We start from the raw sequence: 17,966 nt of genomic DNA on the forward strand, positions 1-17,966 counted from the left end.
ACTTTCTCCATTTTGGTCGGCCACAAGCAAGGGACTCCCATGATTCAGCAGGGATGTTTGATCTCTTCAGGGATGCTTTGAGGACATCCCTAAAGCATTTCCTCTGTCCTCCTGAGAGTCTTCAGCCATGCATGAGTTCCAGTAGAACAGTTGTTTCAGGAATCTGGTGTCAGGCATACGAACGACATGTTCCACCCAGCAGAGCTGGTTTTGAGTGATTTGCACCTCGATACTAGGTGATGTGGGATGAAATTGGAGAGCGGTTTGAAACAGTCATACAGGTGCAACAGACTCAATGGCACCATTGTGTGCTTTAAGATTCTGTGGTTTTCCTCAAATTTATTCTCAGCATGTAATGGCAAGGCCAGCATTTTTGCCTAACTCTAGTTGTCCTGAGACGGTGGTGGTGGGACTCCCTGAAGTGCTATAGTCTATGTGGAGGTCAATCTCACAATGTTATTAGCTAGAGAGTTCCATAATTTTGGCCCAGCAACAATGAAGGAACAGCAATATATGTCATATATGGAAGGATGCTTCCAATGCTTAAATAAAAGCAAAATACTGCGGATGCTGGAAATCTGAAATAAAAACAGAAAATGCTGGTAAAACTCAGCAGGTCTGGCAGCATCTATGGAGAGAGAAACAGAGTTAACGTTTCGACTCCGTATGACTCTTCTTCAGAGCTGAAGAAGAAACATTAACTCTATTTTTCTCTCCACAGATACTGCCAGAGTTGCTGAGTTTTTCTAGCATTTTCTTTTTTTACTTGCCTCCAACGCTTTCCTGGCCAGCCTCCCACCTTCAATTCCCCATGAACTTTGGCTCATCCAAAACTCTGCTGCCTATATTGTTGCTCATACAAAGTACTATTCAGGCATTACCTGACGCTGTCTGGTCTACAATGGCTGCTGGTGCACCAACACCTCAATTTTAAAATTCTCACCCTCAGGTTCAAACCCTTTCCTCCTCCCTATCTTTGTTACCTTTTGGCCCTGCAACCTTCTGAAAACTATGCATTCCTTCACCTGGTCTCTTTTGCATCCTCACTTCCTTCACCCCACCACTGTTTGCTGAGCCTTGGCCTCTAGGTGCAAAGTTCTGGAATTCCTTTGGTAAACCTCATTGCTTCTCCTTCCTCTATCAATACCTGCCTCACCACTCTTTTGGTCCCCTACTCGTTAGCCTTCTTTGGATCAGTGTCAATTTTTGTTGGATTACACTCTGGTGAAGCGTTTAGGGATGTTTTATGAGATAAACACATCACATGTGCTTTGTTGTTGTGCCTTACGGGCATAGGAGAGGTTTGAGGACCAGGAGTCGAGCCACAGATCATGGATTACCCAGCTCCTAAATTTCTCCCGTCAGGGTATTTACGCCACTGTTCAGTTTCTGGTTAATTGTGGTACAAGTTGTAAATTGGATGAGACTCTGTGATGGAAATGCTATTGATTGTTATGTGAAAATGGTTAGGCTCCCCTTTGTTGGAGACGGCCATTGCCTAACGCAAATGTTACATGCCACTCATCAAGCCATGTCTAATGTTATTGAGATCCTGCTATATGCAGGCAAGAGCTGTTTCATTAGCTGAGGAATTGCAAATAGAGCTGAGAACTGTGCAGTCATCATCAAACAGCACCAATTCTAACCTTGTGATGGTCATTGATGAATAAGTTTAAGACAGGTAAGTCAAAAACCAATCCTGGGAAACTCTTGAGGTCACGTCTGGGGACTGAGATGAATGGCCCCAAATTACCAGAACCATCTTTCTTTGTGCTTGGTATGACTCCAACTACTGGAGGAGACCCCAAGCCAACCAGAATTCAATTTTACTAAGGCTTCATGGTGCCATATGTTTACATGTTACCTAGATGTCAAAGGCAGTCACTCATAGCTCACCTCTGATACACAACTCATGTCCAGTTTTGCACCAAGGTTCAAATTTGATCTGGAGCCAAGGGACACTACAAGAACCCAAACTGAGCATAGGTGTGTAGGGTGTTGCTTGACAGCACTGCTAATGATTCATTCCAAGCCTTTGCTTATGGTTGAAAGTAAGCAGATAGGGTAGTAATTTATCAGGGTGAATTTGTACTGTTATCTGTGGACAAGTCATACATGGGCAATTTTTCATTGCCTGTGTTATAGCTTTATTGGAACAGCTTGGCCAGGAACACAATTAGTTCTGGAACACAGGCCTTGAGCACTAAAGCCAGGGTGTTTTGCGGCCTGCAGTCTGTGCCGTAACCAGTGCACCCGTCCATTTCTTGATGTCATGTAATGTTTATCGAATCGGTTGAAGAGTGGCATTCGTGATCGTGGTGACCTCCGGAAGAGGCAAAGAACAATTATTCACAACACTTCTGGCTGAAGCTGCTGGAAAATATTTCAGCCTCGCTTTTTGCACAAGTACAAGTTGAGTATCCTTTATCCGTAAATCCAAAAACCATGCTTTTTTTGACCTTCAGCACGGGAAGTCTAGTTGTTTGTCTGCACTGTTTACCTTGCAATTTTTGTGGTGGACATGTCAAAAAGAAACTTATTACATGTTCTCTATTTATTATTCAGTGATACATCTTACTTTCCTAGCCATTTTATTTGCATTAGACTATAGCTAGCGTAGGCTTAGGCTATTGTAATGTAAGTTTATAGGAGGTATCCGAAAACCGATATTATCTGAAATCCAAAATGCAATCTGCTCCGAGGGTTTCGGATAAAGGATTTGCGACCTGTACATGTTCTTGGAGTCTTTTCCTCCTGAATTATGCACTAGCATTTGCGATTAAATGTGGTATGGCTGCAGAGCGTTGACTTGTTCCTTTGGCTGTGAAATTACTCAGTTGTCTTTAGCATTCAACTTTTGCTGTTTAGCTTCAACAGGTTGGAACCTCATTTTTAAGTGACCCTCGTACATACTTTATTGAATGAGGGTTCATCATCTGGCTTGACGGTGAGGAATATACTGGGCCATGAGGATACACATTGTGATACAATTTGTAAAGATTGGAATACAACTTGGCTGGCTGCTGATACTCCATTGTACTTCTCGGACACCTATCTTAGAGTTTATAGAATTATGAAATCTATCCTACAGCACTATGGCTGTGCCACAATGGAATGTTTCCTCAGTATGAAGATGGGGCTTGTACTCTACATGGGTTGTGTGGTGGTCATTCATACCAATGTTATCATGAACAGATGCAACTGCAAAAGGCAAATTGGCGGGGCTGAGGTCAGGTAGGTTAAATCACCACCTTCCACCTGCCCAGTCTGGTAGCTACATCCTTCTGCACTCGATCAACTCCAAAGGTATTATCACCGAACAATGCTTGGTGATGACCACGTCCAGAGTATGTACACTTGCTACTCTGAATGCTTCCTCCAAGTGAAATTGATCTAACAGTTAAGGGAGGGTAGCAGGTAGTACCTAGCAGAAAGTCATATCTAAAGTCATAAGATATTATGAGATTTTGAAAAATCCTAGCGCAAATCCACACCAACAGTTTACATGATGGTGATGACAAGTACGGGGTGTTAATTAAGAGGCATGTTTGAGAGTATGACTACATGACATTGTTGCTGACTACATCAGAACGTTGCTTTCCCAACTGTAGCACTAGTCCTTAGACGTTACTGAAGAGGATTTTGCGAGTGCAACTGCCTTGGTATGCCTTTATTGTGTCCTCATTTGAGTGCCTAGGTCACAGCCAGGTTGCATCTTGCTTTTATTTTTATTCTTTGTAGTGATTGAGTGGCTTGCTAGGCAACTCAACATGGTTAACTCTTAAAAAGCCCACCAGTGTGGGACTGATCATTTTTTTAATCCTTTCACGGGATGTGGCTGTCACTGGCTAGGCCAGCATTTATTGCCCATCCCAAATTGTCCTTGAGAAGGTGGTGGTGAGCTGCCTTCTTGAACTGCTGCAGTTCATATGGTGTAGATACAGCCATAGTGCTGTTAGGGAGAGCGTTCCAAGATTTCGACCCAGCGACAGTGAAGGAACAGCGATATATTTCCAAGTGAGGATGGTTTGTGGTTTGGAGGGGAACCTGCAGGTGGTGGTAGTCCCATGTATCTGCTGCCCTTGTCCTTCTAGGTGGTAGAGGTCGTGGGAATGGAAGATGCTGTCTAAAGTGTCTTGGTCAGTTGCCGCAGTGCATCTTGTACATGATAAACACTACTGCCACTGTGCGTTGGTGGTGGAGGGAGTGGATGTTGAAGTTGGTGGAAGGGGTGCCAATCAAGCAGGCCGCTTCGTCCTAGATAGTATCAAGCTTCTTGAGCATTGTTGGAGCTGCACTCATCCAGGCAAGTAGAGAGTATTCCATCATACTCCTGACTTGTGCCTTGTAGATGGTGGACAGGCTTTGGGGAGTCAGGAGGCGAGTTACTATATACAGATTTCCCAGCCTCTGACCTGCTCTTGTAGCCACAGTATTTATACAGCTGTTCCAGTTCAGTTTCTGGTCAATGGTAATCACCAGGATGTTGATAGTGGGGGATTCAGCAATAGCAATGCTGAATGTCAAGGAGAGACAGTTGAATTCTCTCTTGTTGGAGATGGTCATTGTCTGGCACTTGGATGGCGTGAATGTTACTTGGCTGGCATGAATGTTACTTGACCAAACTGGGAGAATGCAGTAGGTTTCTTTCTCTAAGGCTATTAGAGAAACCTGTTTAGTTATTATGATAAGCCAACAACTTCATAACCATTTTCACTGATACTGGCTTTTATTTCATTTCCAAATTTTTTTCAATAAACTGAATTCAAATTCTGAAACTGCCCTGGTGGGATGTGAACTCATGTTCTCCAATTACTAGTCCAAAGCTATTGACTATTGACCCAGTACCATAGTCATACCATAGAACCTTAGAAAACTTACAATGCAGAAAGAGGCCATTCAGCCCATCATGTCTGCACTGGCCAAAGAGAAAAAAGAAACAGGCCATTCATTTTAATCCCACTTTCCAGTACCTGGTCCATAGCCTTGCAGGTTACAGCACTTCAAATGCAGATCCAGATACCTTTTAAATGAATTGAGCATTTCAGCCTCAATCACCAGCTTAGGCAGTGAATTCCAGACACCCACCACCCTCTGGGTGAAAAGGTTTTTCCTCACGTCCCCTCTAATCATTACACCAATCACCTTAAATCCATTCCCCTTGGTAATCGATCCCTCAGCTAGGGGAAACAAGTCTTTCCTGTCTAGCCTATCTAGGCCACTCATTATTTTGTACATCTCAACCAGGTCACCCCTTAGCCTCCTCTGTTCTAAGGAAAACAGCCCTAGCCTATCCAATCTCTCCGCATAACTGCAATTTTCAAGCCCTGGCAACATTTTTGTAAATCTCCTCTGCACTCGCTCCAGAGCAATTATGTCTTTCCAGTAATGTGGTGGCCAGAATTCCCACTGTGACCTAACCAACGCTTTATACAGTTCCATCATTACATCCCTATTTTTCTATTCAATATCTTGCCCAATAAAGGAACGCATTCCATATGCTTTCTTGACCACCTTGTCCACCTGTCCTGCCTCCTTCAAGGACCTGTGGACATACACTCCAAAGTCTCTTCACTTCCTGAACTCCTTTCAATAACTTCCCATTTATCGAGTATTTCCTTGCTTTTGTTTGTCCTCCCCAAATGCATTACCTCACACTTTTCCAGATTGAATTCCATTTGCCACTTCTCCACCCACTCAACCAAACCATTGTTATCATTCTGCAGTCGACAACTATCCCCTTAACTATCATCTGCAAATTTCCCAATCATGCCTCCCACATTTAAGTCTAAATCATTAATATATACAACAAACAGCAAGGGCTCCAACCCTGAGCCCTGTGGAACACCACTGGAAACTGTTGTCCATTCACAAAAACATCCATCGACCAATACCCTTTGTTTCCTATCATTAAGCCAATTTTAGATCCAACCTGCCACCTTCCCCTGTATCCCATAAGAACTCACTTTCCTGACCAGTCTGCCATGTGGAACCTTGTCAAATACATTACTGAAATCCATGTAGGCAACATCCACTCCACTACCCTCATCAATCCTCCTTGTTACTTCCTCAAAAAACTCTATTAAGTTAGCAAGACACGATCTCCTCCTAGCAAAACCTTGCTGACTAGCCCTGATCAATCCATGCCTTTTTAAGTGAGTTTATCCTGTCTACCAGAATGGTTTCCAATAATTTGCCCACCAACAAAGTCAGACTGATTGACCTATAATTTTCTGGCCTATCCCTCACACTCTTTTTAAATAATTGTACAACATTCACAGACCTCCAATCCTCTGGGACCTCACCTGTATCTAATGAGGATTGGAAAATGATTGTCAGAACATCCACTATTTCCTCCCTGGCTTCCCTCAATAGCCTGGGATAGAATCCATCTGGCCCTGGTGATTTATCCACCTTCAAGGATGCCAGCACCTCCAGTGCTTCCTCTCTCACTATGCTTATTGTATCTAATATTTCACATTTCTCCTCTTTAACTAGAATGTCTCTATCATTTCTCTCCTTAATGAAGAAAGAGGCAAAGTACTCATTTAGAATCCTGCCTGCGTCTTCTGCATCAACCCACAAGTTACCATGTACACCGCTGATAGGCCTTACCTCTCCCTTAGTTATTCTCTTGCTCCTGATGTACTGGTAAAACATCTTGGGGTTTTCTTTGATTTTACCTGCCAATACTTTTTCGTATCCTCTCTTTGCTTTCCTAATGTCCATTTTCCATCATGATGTAAGAAATAGGACCTTAAAAAAATTTTTTTTTTTAAGAATTGAATACAATTCTCATGGAACTAGCTGGCACAGCATTTAATTCTCTCTCTCTCTAAAAAAAAACAAAGAATTCTAAGGAGTCAGGGACCAAGACAAAGTGGAGATAAAGGTCACAAAGATTGCGCTCCCCACATCGAGGTCCCTGACTCTACAAACATTCCCAAACTGATAGAAGAAAGCCTTCTGGTGTCCTCTGTACCCCAGTGACCTCAAGCCAGGATGTTGAATGGTAGGGGAAAGAGAGGGAAGCACCTTGACATCTTGGGTACCTGTCCTGTATCCATTGGTCAGAAGGGTTTGAACAGGTGATTGACACGGGGTAAGCTACCAGCCCCTAGAATACACATTAACAAGTGCTCAGAGACAGGGGGCAATCCCTAGTCAGGCAGCTGCCTTTTTCAGATGGAGGATGGACCAGGAAAGAACGAAGGCGACAAGTAAGGAGTACTCGAACAGTTTGGCTGGAGAGCAGAATGCTATCACAAGCTACTGAGATCAACGCACTCTGTTGCAACCTTCCGTTTGTCCTCTGGATCAGTAAACCGCTCTCAATTGTCATGGGCTGTATGCTTTTCCTGCCTATTTAGCTAATCACAGTACCACAGTCACAGTATCTTTCCAGCGCAGGAGGAGGCTATTCGGCCCATCGAGTCTGCACTAGTTCTCTGAAAGAGCATTCCACCTAGTCCCTCTCCCCCGTCCTTTGCCTGTAACCTTGCACATTCTCTTTTTTCATGTAGCAATCCAATTCCCTCTTGAATACCTCGCTTGAACCTGCTCAGGAAGTTTGTTCCAGACTCCAACCGCCCTCTGGGTGAAAACATTTTTCCTCACATCACATTTATTCCTTTTGCCAATTGTTTTGAATCTGTGTCCTCTAATTCTTGATGTTCTCGAGTGGGAACAGTTTCTCACTATTTACCCTGTCCATAACCCTCAGGATCTTGAATACCTCTATTAAATCTCCTCACAGCCTTCTTTTCTCCAAGGAAAACAGTCCCAACCTCTCCAATCTTTCCTCATAGCTACAGTTCTTCATCCTGGGAATCATTCTTGTGAATCTCCTCTGTATTCCGTCCAATGCTTTCACATCCTTCCTCAAGTATGGCATCCAGAACTGGACGCAGTACTACAGATGAAGCCTAACTAATGTCTTATAAAAGTTCAACATGACCTCCTTACTCTTGTACTCAATGCCCCTATTAATAAGGCCTAAGATACCATATGCTTTATTAACTGCTCGCTTGACATGCCCTACCATCTTCAATGACCTATGTACGTATACACCGAGGTCCCACTGTTCCTGTACCTCCATTAGAGGCTCTCCCTTTTCTTTAATACTGTCTCACCATATCTTTCCTGCCAAAACAAATCACCTCACACTTCTCTGCATTGAACTTCATCTGCTATTTGTTTGCCCAATCCATCAACATCTCTATGTCCTTTTGAAGTTCAAGACTATCTCCATCACAGTTGACAACATTTCCAATCTTCGTATCATCTGCAAATTTTGAAATCATGCCCTGCACACAACAGTCCAGGTCATTAATATATATCAGGAAGAGCAAGGGTCCCAACACTGACCTCAAGGGAACTCCACTACAAACCTTCCTCCAATCTGAAAAACAACCATTTATCACTACTTTCTGTTTCCTGTCACTCAGCCAATTTTTTTTTAAATCGAAGTGCCTACTTTCCCTTTTATTCCATGACCTAGAATTTTCCTGACATGTCTGCAGTGTGACACTGTATCAAAGGCCTTTTGAAAATCCATATACACCACAACAGCAGCATTTCCTTTATCAATTTCCCTGTTGCCTCTTCACAGAATCACGGAATTGTTATGGCACAGGAGGCTGCCATTCGGTCCATCGTGTCTATACAAGCTCTCCAAATGAACTCACCCAGTTCCATTCCCCTGCCTTCTCCTCATAACCCTGCACATTCTTCCTTTTCAAATAATGATCCAATTCTCTCTTGAATGCCTCTATTTCACCTGCCTCCCACACACTCTCAGGCAGTGCATTCCAGATCCTAACTACTCACTGCATGAAAAAAGTTTCTAATGTCTCCATTGCTTCTTATGCCTTAATTACCTTAAATCGGTGTTCTCTCATTCTAGATCCTTTCGCCAATGGGAACAGTTTCTTCCTATCTATTCTGTCCAGGCCCCTTGATTTCGAACACCTCTGCCACTTCTATTTTTATATAATTTTTTTTAGCTATATATTTTTTTCTTTTCTCCCCCAACCTCCCACCCCCTTACACCTCCCCAACAGGGCAATCTGTCACTTGTTCTTGTGTTGTACTTTCACAGAGCTCTGATCCTTGTTCTGCTATTAACACTTTCTGCTATCTTACTTTTGTGCCACTACCAGAAACTTCTTTAGTCTTTAACACAACCATTAAAACTCCCTTTGTCTTGTGTCCATGACATCTTTGTCAATCCCTCCTTAGCTCCCACCTATCCCTGACCTTCTATTTTGCTCCAACTGCTCTGCCCCCTCTTAAACGGTATAAAATCCATCACATTTCTACTTCTCCTTAGCTCTCAAAAAACTCTAGCAAGTTACTTAAACATGATTTTCCCTCGATAAACCCATGCTGCCTTTCTTTAATTATCCTGCACTTGTCTAAGTGATTATTGATTTTATCCCGTACCACAGTTTCCCTATCACTGAGGTCAAAATGACTGGCCTATAGTTGCCAGCTTTATCCTTGCACCCTCTTTCGAATAAGAATGTAACATTCGCAGTTCTCCAGTCCTCTGGCACCTCCCCTGTGTCTAAGCAAGACTGGAAGATTATCACTAGTGCCTCTGCAATTCCAAACTCACTTCCTTCAGTGCCCTTGGATGCATCTCATCTGGTCCCGGTACCTGATCTATTTTAAGTAAAGATAGCCTTTCCAACGCCTCCTTCCTCTTGATTGTAAGTTCTTCTAGTGTACCAGTTACCTCTTTTCTCACCTCGGCCTGGATAGCAAGTTCTTCCTTTGTAAAGACAGATGCAAAGTGTTCATTCAACACCTCCGCTATTTCTCCACCTCTGCGTGCAAGTCCCCTTTTTTGTCCCTAATCGGCCATACTCTTTTTTTTTACCACCCTTGTATTATTTATGTGTTTATAGAAGATCTTGGGATTTCCTTTTATGTTACTGCCAGCCTCTTTTCATGCTCACTCCTTGCTTTTCTTTAGTTTCTTCACTTCCCCTCTGGTCCTTCTATATTCGGCCTGATTCTCCATTGTATTTTCTACCTGACATCTGCCGTAAGCACTTATCTTCCTTTTCAACTTTACCTCTATCGCTCTCGTCATCCAGGGCGCTCTGGGTTTATTTGTCCTATCTTTTCCCTTCAAGGGGACATTGCCCGCAATACTTTTTATTTGTCGGTGGCCCATTGTTCAGCCACTGTCTTTTCTGTCAACATTTGATTCCAACTCACTTGACTCAGATACATTCTCATCCCATTGAAGTCGGCTTTCGCCCAATTAATTATCCCTGCACTGGACTGTTCTCTGTCCTTTTCCGTGATTAACCTAAACTTTATGATACAATGGTCATTGTCCCCTAGAGGCTCTTCAACTGATATTTGATCCACTTGGACCAATCATTCCCCAGAACCAGGTCCAAAAGTGCATGTCCTCTCATTGGACTGGAAACATACTGCTGCAAAAAATCTTGAACACATTCCAGGAACTCTCACTTCTCTTGTCCTTTTGTACTATTCCTAATCCCAGTCTATATTTGGATAATTGAAGTCCTGCATTATGATTACTCTATAATTCTTGCACCTCTCTGTAATTTCTTTGGAAATTTGTTTTTCCACATCCCTTCCACTAGTTGGCGGTCTATATACTACACCAATCAATGTTATTGCACCTTTCTCATTCCTTACCTCTAGCCAGAGAGATTCTGTTCTTGACCCCTCTGGAACATCCTCTCTCTCAAGTACTGTAAAGGCATCTTTAATCAATATTGCCACTTCCCGACCCTTTTCTTCCTCTCCTGTCTCTCCTAAACACCTTGTATCCAGGAATATTTAACGCCCAGTCCTCGCCTTCTTTCAGCCAGGTCTCTTATTAAAGCTATAATATCATAATTCCAATTGTCAACCTGTGCCTGCAGTTCACTAATCTTATTAACCACGCTCCATACATTCACATACATGCACATTAGCCCTGATTTAGGCTTTTTTAATTTCCTGCTTATTCTGACCCAATCTAATGACTTACTGTTGCCTACTCTAATTTATCAAACTCTCCAAGTATTCTATTTACCTTGATGCAATTCTGATATATCCTCATTATCAGTTGGTACTTAATCACTTCCCACTGCCAGTTTTTCTCCTCTGCACTCTGAATTTCCCCTCCGGGTTCCCGTCCCCCTGCCAAACTAGTTGAAATCCTCCCGAACAACACTCACAAACCTCCCCAAGAGGAGACTAGTCCCAGTCCTTTTAAGATGTAAATCATCCATAAGACCATAAGACATAGGAGCAGAAATTAGGCCATTCGGCCCATCGAGTCTGCTCCGCCATTCAATCATTGCTGATAAGTTTCTCAACCCCATTCTCCCGCCTTCTCCCTGTAACCTTTGATCCCCTTACCAATCAAGAAGCTATCTATCTCGGTCTTAAATACACTCAATGACCTGGCCTCCACAGCCTTCTGTGGCAATGAATTCCAAAGATTCACCACTCTGGCTAAAGAAGTTTCTCTTCATCTCTGTTCTAAAAGGTCTTCCCTTTACTCTGAGGCTGTGCCCTCGGGTCCTAGTCTCTCCTACTAATACATCTTCCCCACGTCCACTCTATCCAGGCCTTTCAGTATTCTGTAAGTTTCAATCAGAACCCCCCTCATCCTTCTAAACTCCATCGAGTATAGACCCAGAGTTCTCAAATGTTCCTCATATGTTAAGCCTTTCATTCCTGGGGTCATTCTCGTGAACCTCCTCTGGACCTTCTCCAGGGCCAGCACATCCTTCCTGAGATACGGGGCCCAAAATTGCTCACAATATTCTAAATGTGGTCTGACCAGAGCCTTATAAAGCCTCAGCAGCACATCCCTGCTTTTATATTCCAGTCCTCTCGAAATAAATGCCAACATTGAATTTGCCTTCCTAACTACCGACTCAACCTGCAAGTTAACCTTAAGAGAATCCTAGACTAGGACTCCCAAGTCCCTTTGTCTATGCCTCTATTCTTCCTACCAAAGTGCATGACCTCACACTTCCCCACGTTGTATTCCATCTGCCACTTCTTTGCCCATTCTCCTAACCTGTCCAAATCCTTCTGCAGCCTCCCCGCCTCCTTAATGCTACCCGTCCCTCCACCTATCTTTGTATCATCTGCAAACTTAGCCAGGATGCCCTCAGTTCCTTCATCTAGATCATTAATGTATAAAGTGAAAAGTTGTGTTCCCAACACTGACCCCTGCGGAACTCCACTAGTCACCGGCCGCCAACCTGAGAAGGACCCCCTTATCCCCACTCTCTGCCTCCTGCCAGAAAGCCAATCTTCTATCCATGCTAGTACCTTGCCTCTAACACCATGGGCTCTTATCTTACTGAGCAGCCTCCTGTGCGGCACCTTGTCAAAGGTCTTCTGGAAGTCCAAGTAGATAACATCCATTGGCACTCCTTTGTCTAACCTACTCGTTACCTCCTCAAAGAATTCTAACAGATTTGTCAGGCATGACCTCCCCTTGATGAAACCATGCTGACTTTGCCTGATTTTACCATGCACTTCCAAGTATTCTGAAATCTCATCCTTAATAATGGACTCTAAAATCTTACCAACGACCGAGGTCAGGCTAATCGGCCTGTAATTTCCCGTCTTTTGCCTCACTCCCTTCTTAAACAGGGAGGTTACATTAGCGATTTTCCAGTCCTCTGGGACCCTCCCTGACTCCAGTGATTCCTGAAAGATCACCACTAACACCTCCACTATCTCTTCAGCTATCTCCTTCAGAACTCTGGGGTGTAATCAATTTGGTCCAGGTAATTTATCCACCTTCAGACCTTTCAGTTTTCCTAGCACCTTCTCCTTGGTAATGGCTACCATACTCACCTCTGCCCCCCCCGACTCTCTTGAACTTTGGGGATGTCACTCGTGTCTTCCACTGTGAAGACTGACGCAAAGTACCCATTCAGTTCCTCCCCCATTTCTTTGTTCCCCACTACTACTTCTCCAGTGTCATTTTCCAGTGGCCCAATGTCCACTTTTGCCTCTCTCTTACCCTTTATATATCTAAAAAAGCTCTTGCAATCTTCTTTTATATTACTGGCTAGTTTACCCTCATATTTAATCTTCTCCTTCCTTATTTCTTTTTTAGTTGTCCTCTGTTGGTCTTTGTAGGTTTCCCAATCCCCTGGTTTCCCACTGCTCTTCGCCGCATTGTATGCTTTCTCTTTAGCTTTTATGCTGTCCCTGACTTCCCTTGTCAGCCATGGTTGCCTCGTCCTCCCTTTAGTATGCTGCTTCTTCCTAGGGATGAATTTTTGCTGTGTCTCCCAAATTACTCCCAGAAACTCCTGCCATTGATGTTCCACTGTCTTTCCTGCTAGGCTCATCTCCCAGTCAATTCTGGCCAGCTCCTCCCTCATGCCTCTGTAGTTGCCTTTATTCAACTGTAATAACGTTACAGCTGATTCCAGCTTTTTCCTCTCAAATTGCAGGGTAAATTCTATCATATTATGGTCACTTCCTCCTAAGGGTTCTTCACCTTAACCTTCACCTTCACCTTAAGCTCCCTTATCAAATCTGCCTCATTACACATCACTAAATCTAGAATTGCCTGTTCCCTAGTGGGCTCCACCACAAGCTGCTCCAAAAAGCCATCTCGTGGACATTCCACAAATTCCTTTTCTTGGGATCCACTACCAACCTGATTTCCCCAGTCTAACTGCATATTGAAATCCCCCATGATCACTGTAACCTTGCCTTTCTTACACACCTTTTCTATCTCCTGGTGTATCTTGTGCCCCACATCCTGACTACTGTTCGGAGGCCTGTACATAACTCCCATCATCCTTCTTGTACAGGTCCCACCTGCCCCAGAACCAATCCAAATGCCTCAGAAATCTAAAGCCCTCCCTCCTACTCCATTTCTCCAGCCATGTGTTGAACTGCTCAATCTTCCTATGCTTATGTTCACTAGTAACCTGAGATTACTGCTCGAGGTCTTGCTTTTTAATTCCCTTCCTAACTCCCTAAAATCTGCTTTCAGGACCTCATCCCTTTTCCTACCTACGACATTGGTCCCAATGTGGACCACAACCTCTGGCTGTTCATCCTCCCCCAAAAGAATGTCCTGCAGTCGACCCTGGCATCAGGGAGACAACATACCATCCTGGAGTCACATCTACGGCTGCAGAAACGCCTGTCTGCTCCCCTATCTATGGAATTCCCTACTACTATAGCACTTCCACTCTTCCTCCTTCTATCCTGTGCAGCTGAGCCTCCTGTGGTGCCAAGGATTTGGCTCTTGTTACAGTCCTCTGAGGAACCATTTTGCTCACCAATATCCAAAATAGAAAAGCGCTTAGAGAGCGAAATAGCCTCAGGGGATTCCTGCACTACCTGCCTGTTTCTCTTAGATTCTCCGGCGGTCATCCATTCCCTCTCTGCCTGCGTACTTCTTAGCTGTGGTGTGACCACCTCTCTAAACGTGCTATCCATGTAATCCTCGACCTTGTGGGTGCACCACAGTGACTCCAGCCACCTTTCAAGCTCCGCAACTCGGAGCTCAAGTTTCTGCAGCTGGTGACACTTCCTGCAGATGTAGTCATCAAGGATACTTTATGCCTGCAAGACTACCCACATCCCGCAAGATGCACATACCACATGGCCAAGCTGCACTGACATACCTTATGCTTTATTTAAAGTGTTTACTACAGTATTGACTAATTTATTTTAATTATTATCTTAATTTAGAATAATTCCTATGTATACTACAATTTGCTGTGTTTATCTCAGTCTCGCCCCTTCTCATATTCTTAACTCTCTGGCTCCGCTCTCCGTCTCACTCCTTCTCTCGCTCTTTCAGCACTCCGACTCTGCTCTCAGTCTCACCCCTTCTCACGCTCTTTTAGCTCTCCAACTCATAACTAAACTTTTGCTTTTTATAAACTTAATAAACTAACTTAAAATTATTTACGAATACAAGACTACTTATCTTAGGCAGCTGTGGCTCATGAACCCAAAATCTTACAAGGAGTTACCGCTGTACAGTCCTTACGGAGACCAAGTCCCATCTTCATGTGGAGGACACCCTGCACCATGTTGTGTTGTTACCACTGGGCTAAATGGGATAGGTTAAGAACTGATCTAGCAGCTGAAAACTGGGCATTCATGAGGCACTGTAGGCCTACAGCAGCATCAGCAGAACAGTATACCACTACAATCTACAATTGCATTGCCCAATATATCCGTCATACCTCCATCATCATCAAGCCAGATGTCTACCATACCCTTCTACCAAAGCACTGAAGAGAATTTAAGTACTACCAGCTCCCCAGCTAATAATACTGAACTTGCACAACCTTGGATCCAAACTGGGAATTTTGTGGTCTGCATGAATCAGCTGTTCACGGAATAAACTTGCTAAGCCATCACAGAAACCATTGTTCTCCTTTGGCAAGTAGGCCACAATTTTAAATGCATTAGCGACCAGACTCCATAGAAACCCTAAGCAACCGGTTTCAAAACAGAATTTTAAAAATTAACGCAATGTCTGAAAGAAGGTATTTGAAGTTGTTTTAAAATCTAACAAGACATTGTAATTAAAATGATAGTGACTTTTTAACTGAGGCACGAGTATGACACATGGAGTGATTTAATTTAGTTTTGAAAGCAATTAGCATTTGGGAGGGAAGCAAAGCAAAAATTTGATATATATTTCTCAAGTTCACCAACTGTGAATAAAATATTACATAATAGTGACTGACAAATTTAATTTTAATGTGATAAAATGCAGTGTAGACAAAAAACAAATCTAAGTTCCAATTATGAAACCATAATATGCACATGGTATCTCAGTTAACAAATGCTCAGACTGACTTGAGAAAAAAAAGAGTAAATCTGGCCAGATGCAGTAAACCAAACATGTACAACCCAAATTGACTTATCTATGTTAATCCCTCACTGATAAACCGGCTCCTTTTGAGTGACAGTTTAACAGACCTTCATGGAGACTTGAAAGAAAATGCAAATAGATCATCTGTCCAGTATCCTCCTGGAGAAAATCCATTATTTATACAAATTCATCAAGGACTAATCTAGCAATGGCTCCACTGGTGTGTGATAAAAACATGGAAAAAATTTTGCTATTTGTTGAGCTTGTAAAAAAGACTGCAATTTGATTATTACAAGGCTGTTTAGTGTCATAACTATTTTTTAATGGTGCATGCCGATAATATCAAATATATATCACTGACCTAACTATAGCTTCTTCATGTTAGGGCTATAAACTGGTTTATAGAAGTATTCTAGAACAACAATATGACAAGACAGTAACAATGTGTGTATGGTTACTGTATAAACTTAAAAATATTTCATTTAGGAGGCAATCTGCAGTTTTTGCACATCAGTCTGAAACAATATATCGATCAATTTTATTTGAGGTAATTCAAAGATACTTAAAATACTAGCATTTTATAGGCAGGTAACAAAATCAAATGTAATCAGCCATTAATTATCTACCTAAATTTTACTGCTATATAAGCATTCACAATATGGTTCAAATTTAAAACCACTGTATCAATAAATATCTATAACATGAAGGATATATACCACCAAATCATAAAAGGATCGATATTAGCATACTGAGAGAGCAAGGTGCAACATAGTATGTTAACAGCTCACATTTTAAGTGGTTATACCTGGCAATGTCAGATGGTTTCAGAAATCACTCATATGAAACAGAAAAATCTCTAATTTGCCAACCATAATCCCAAAGACCCAGAGATAAAAACAAAAAACTACTGCGGATGCTGGAAATCCAAAACAAAAACAGAATTACCTGGAAAAACTCAGCAGGTCTGGCAGCATCGGCGGAGAAGAAAAGAGTTGACATCAACTCTTTTCTTCTCCGCCGATGCTGCCAGACCTGCTGAGTTTTTCCAGGTAATTCTGTTTTTGTTTTATCCCAAAGACCCACCTTGTTGAAGAGTCAGGAACTGCCTGAAAGCAACCTTTCATGATATTCTAACAAAGATTTTTCAACCTGATAAATTAAATACAAATCACTTAAGTGAATATTAAGTAAATGTTTAATGACAAAGATGGCTGTTGGAAATTGTTTCTAAATTACATTAAACATTTCAAAGGGCATTTCAGCATTTAACCTACTTTCAGCATACACGTACTTCAAAACGTGGTAGAGATTTACCTGTAGGTTCAACAGCAGGGTCCTCCACAGAGTCAGTGGTGGAGACCACGCTAACAGCATCTGTAGTAGTAGGAGTAACTGTTTCACTTCCAACAGCAATCCGAGGTTTTTTAGGAGCTACTACAACACTTCTACAAAAAAACATAAATCATTAATAAATAATGAAACACTTGATAATAACATAATTTACATTTGTAGTGTCAGTAACATAGAACATCTCAATACATTTCACAAAAGAAACATTAACAACAATTTTGTCTACTAAGGTAATGAGACATACTACGTTATCACAGCAGAGATCTGGAAACATTAATAGAATTCCTTGAGAAGTCTTTATGCTGATGGCAATAGCTAAAGTTGCCACATTTCTGATGCCAACTGTCACTTTACTTGTGCCTGCCACACACACACAGAAGACATTATTCTAGGAGAGCACAAACATACTGGTCAAGCTTGAAGTCCTATCAAAAGGTATCTAAAATGCACATCCCTAAAAAAGCAATAACTGTATAATATTGGGAATGCCTAAATAACCATTGTACACAAAGCCCTTCTCAAAAATAGTAAAAGTGAAATGGCAACCAACATTGATGAGTAACCGGTTAATTTTTATTTCTATTGGTCTCCGCATCATACATAATTCACCATTCACAAGGAAAAGCTGCTAACTTGCTTACAAACCACTCCAGCATTTTCTGGTTATACTTAAGAGTTATCGTCTCGTAATCATGCCGAGACGAGGAGCTGGTTATATTGACAAATCTTGAAATAAACATGTCACCATTTTGTGCCA

The 17,966-nt window shown here is 42.3% G+C and overlaps 1 protein-coding gene across 1 annotated transcript in view; it reads right to left on the minus strand.

The window, feature by feature from the left end:
* lrba (LPS-responsive vesicle trafficking, beach and anchor containing) overlaps window positions 1–17,966 on the minus strand; it is a 913,498-nt gene that overhangs the window by 641,801 nt on the left and 253,731 nt on the right. Inside the window, exon 30 of the mRNA XM_078541260.1 lies at window positions 17,174–17,304. Coding sequence (XP_078397386.1) covers window positions 17,174–17,304 — 131 coding nt within the window. The remainder of the gene's footprint in view (window positions 1–17,173; window positions 17,305–17,966) is intronic.

This window comes from Cetorhinus maximus, chromosome 1, assembly GCF_964194155.1.
Source record: "Cetorhinus maximus chromosome 1, sCetMax3.hap1.1, whole genome shotgun sequence".
NCBI classification, from domain to species: Eukaryota; Metazoa; Chordata; class Chondrichthyes; order Lamniformes; family Cetorhinidae; genus Cetorhinus; species Cetorhinus maximus.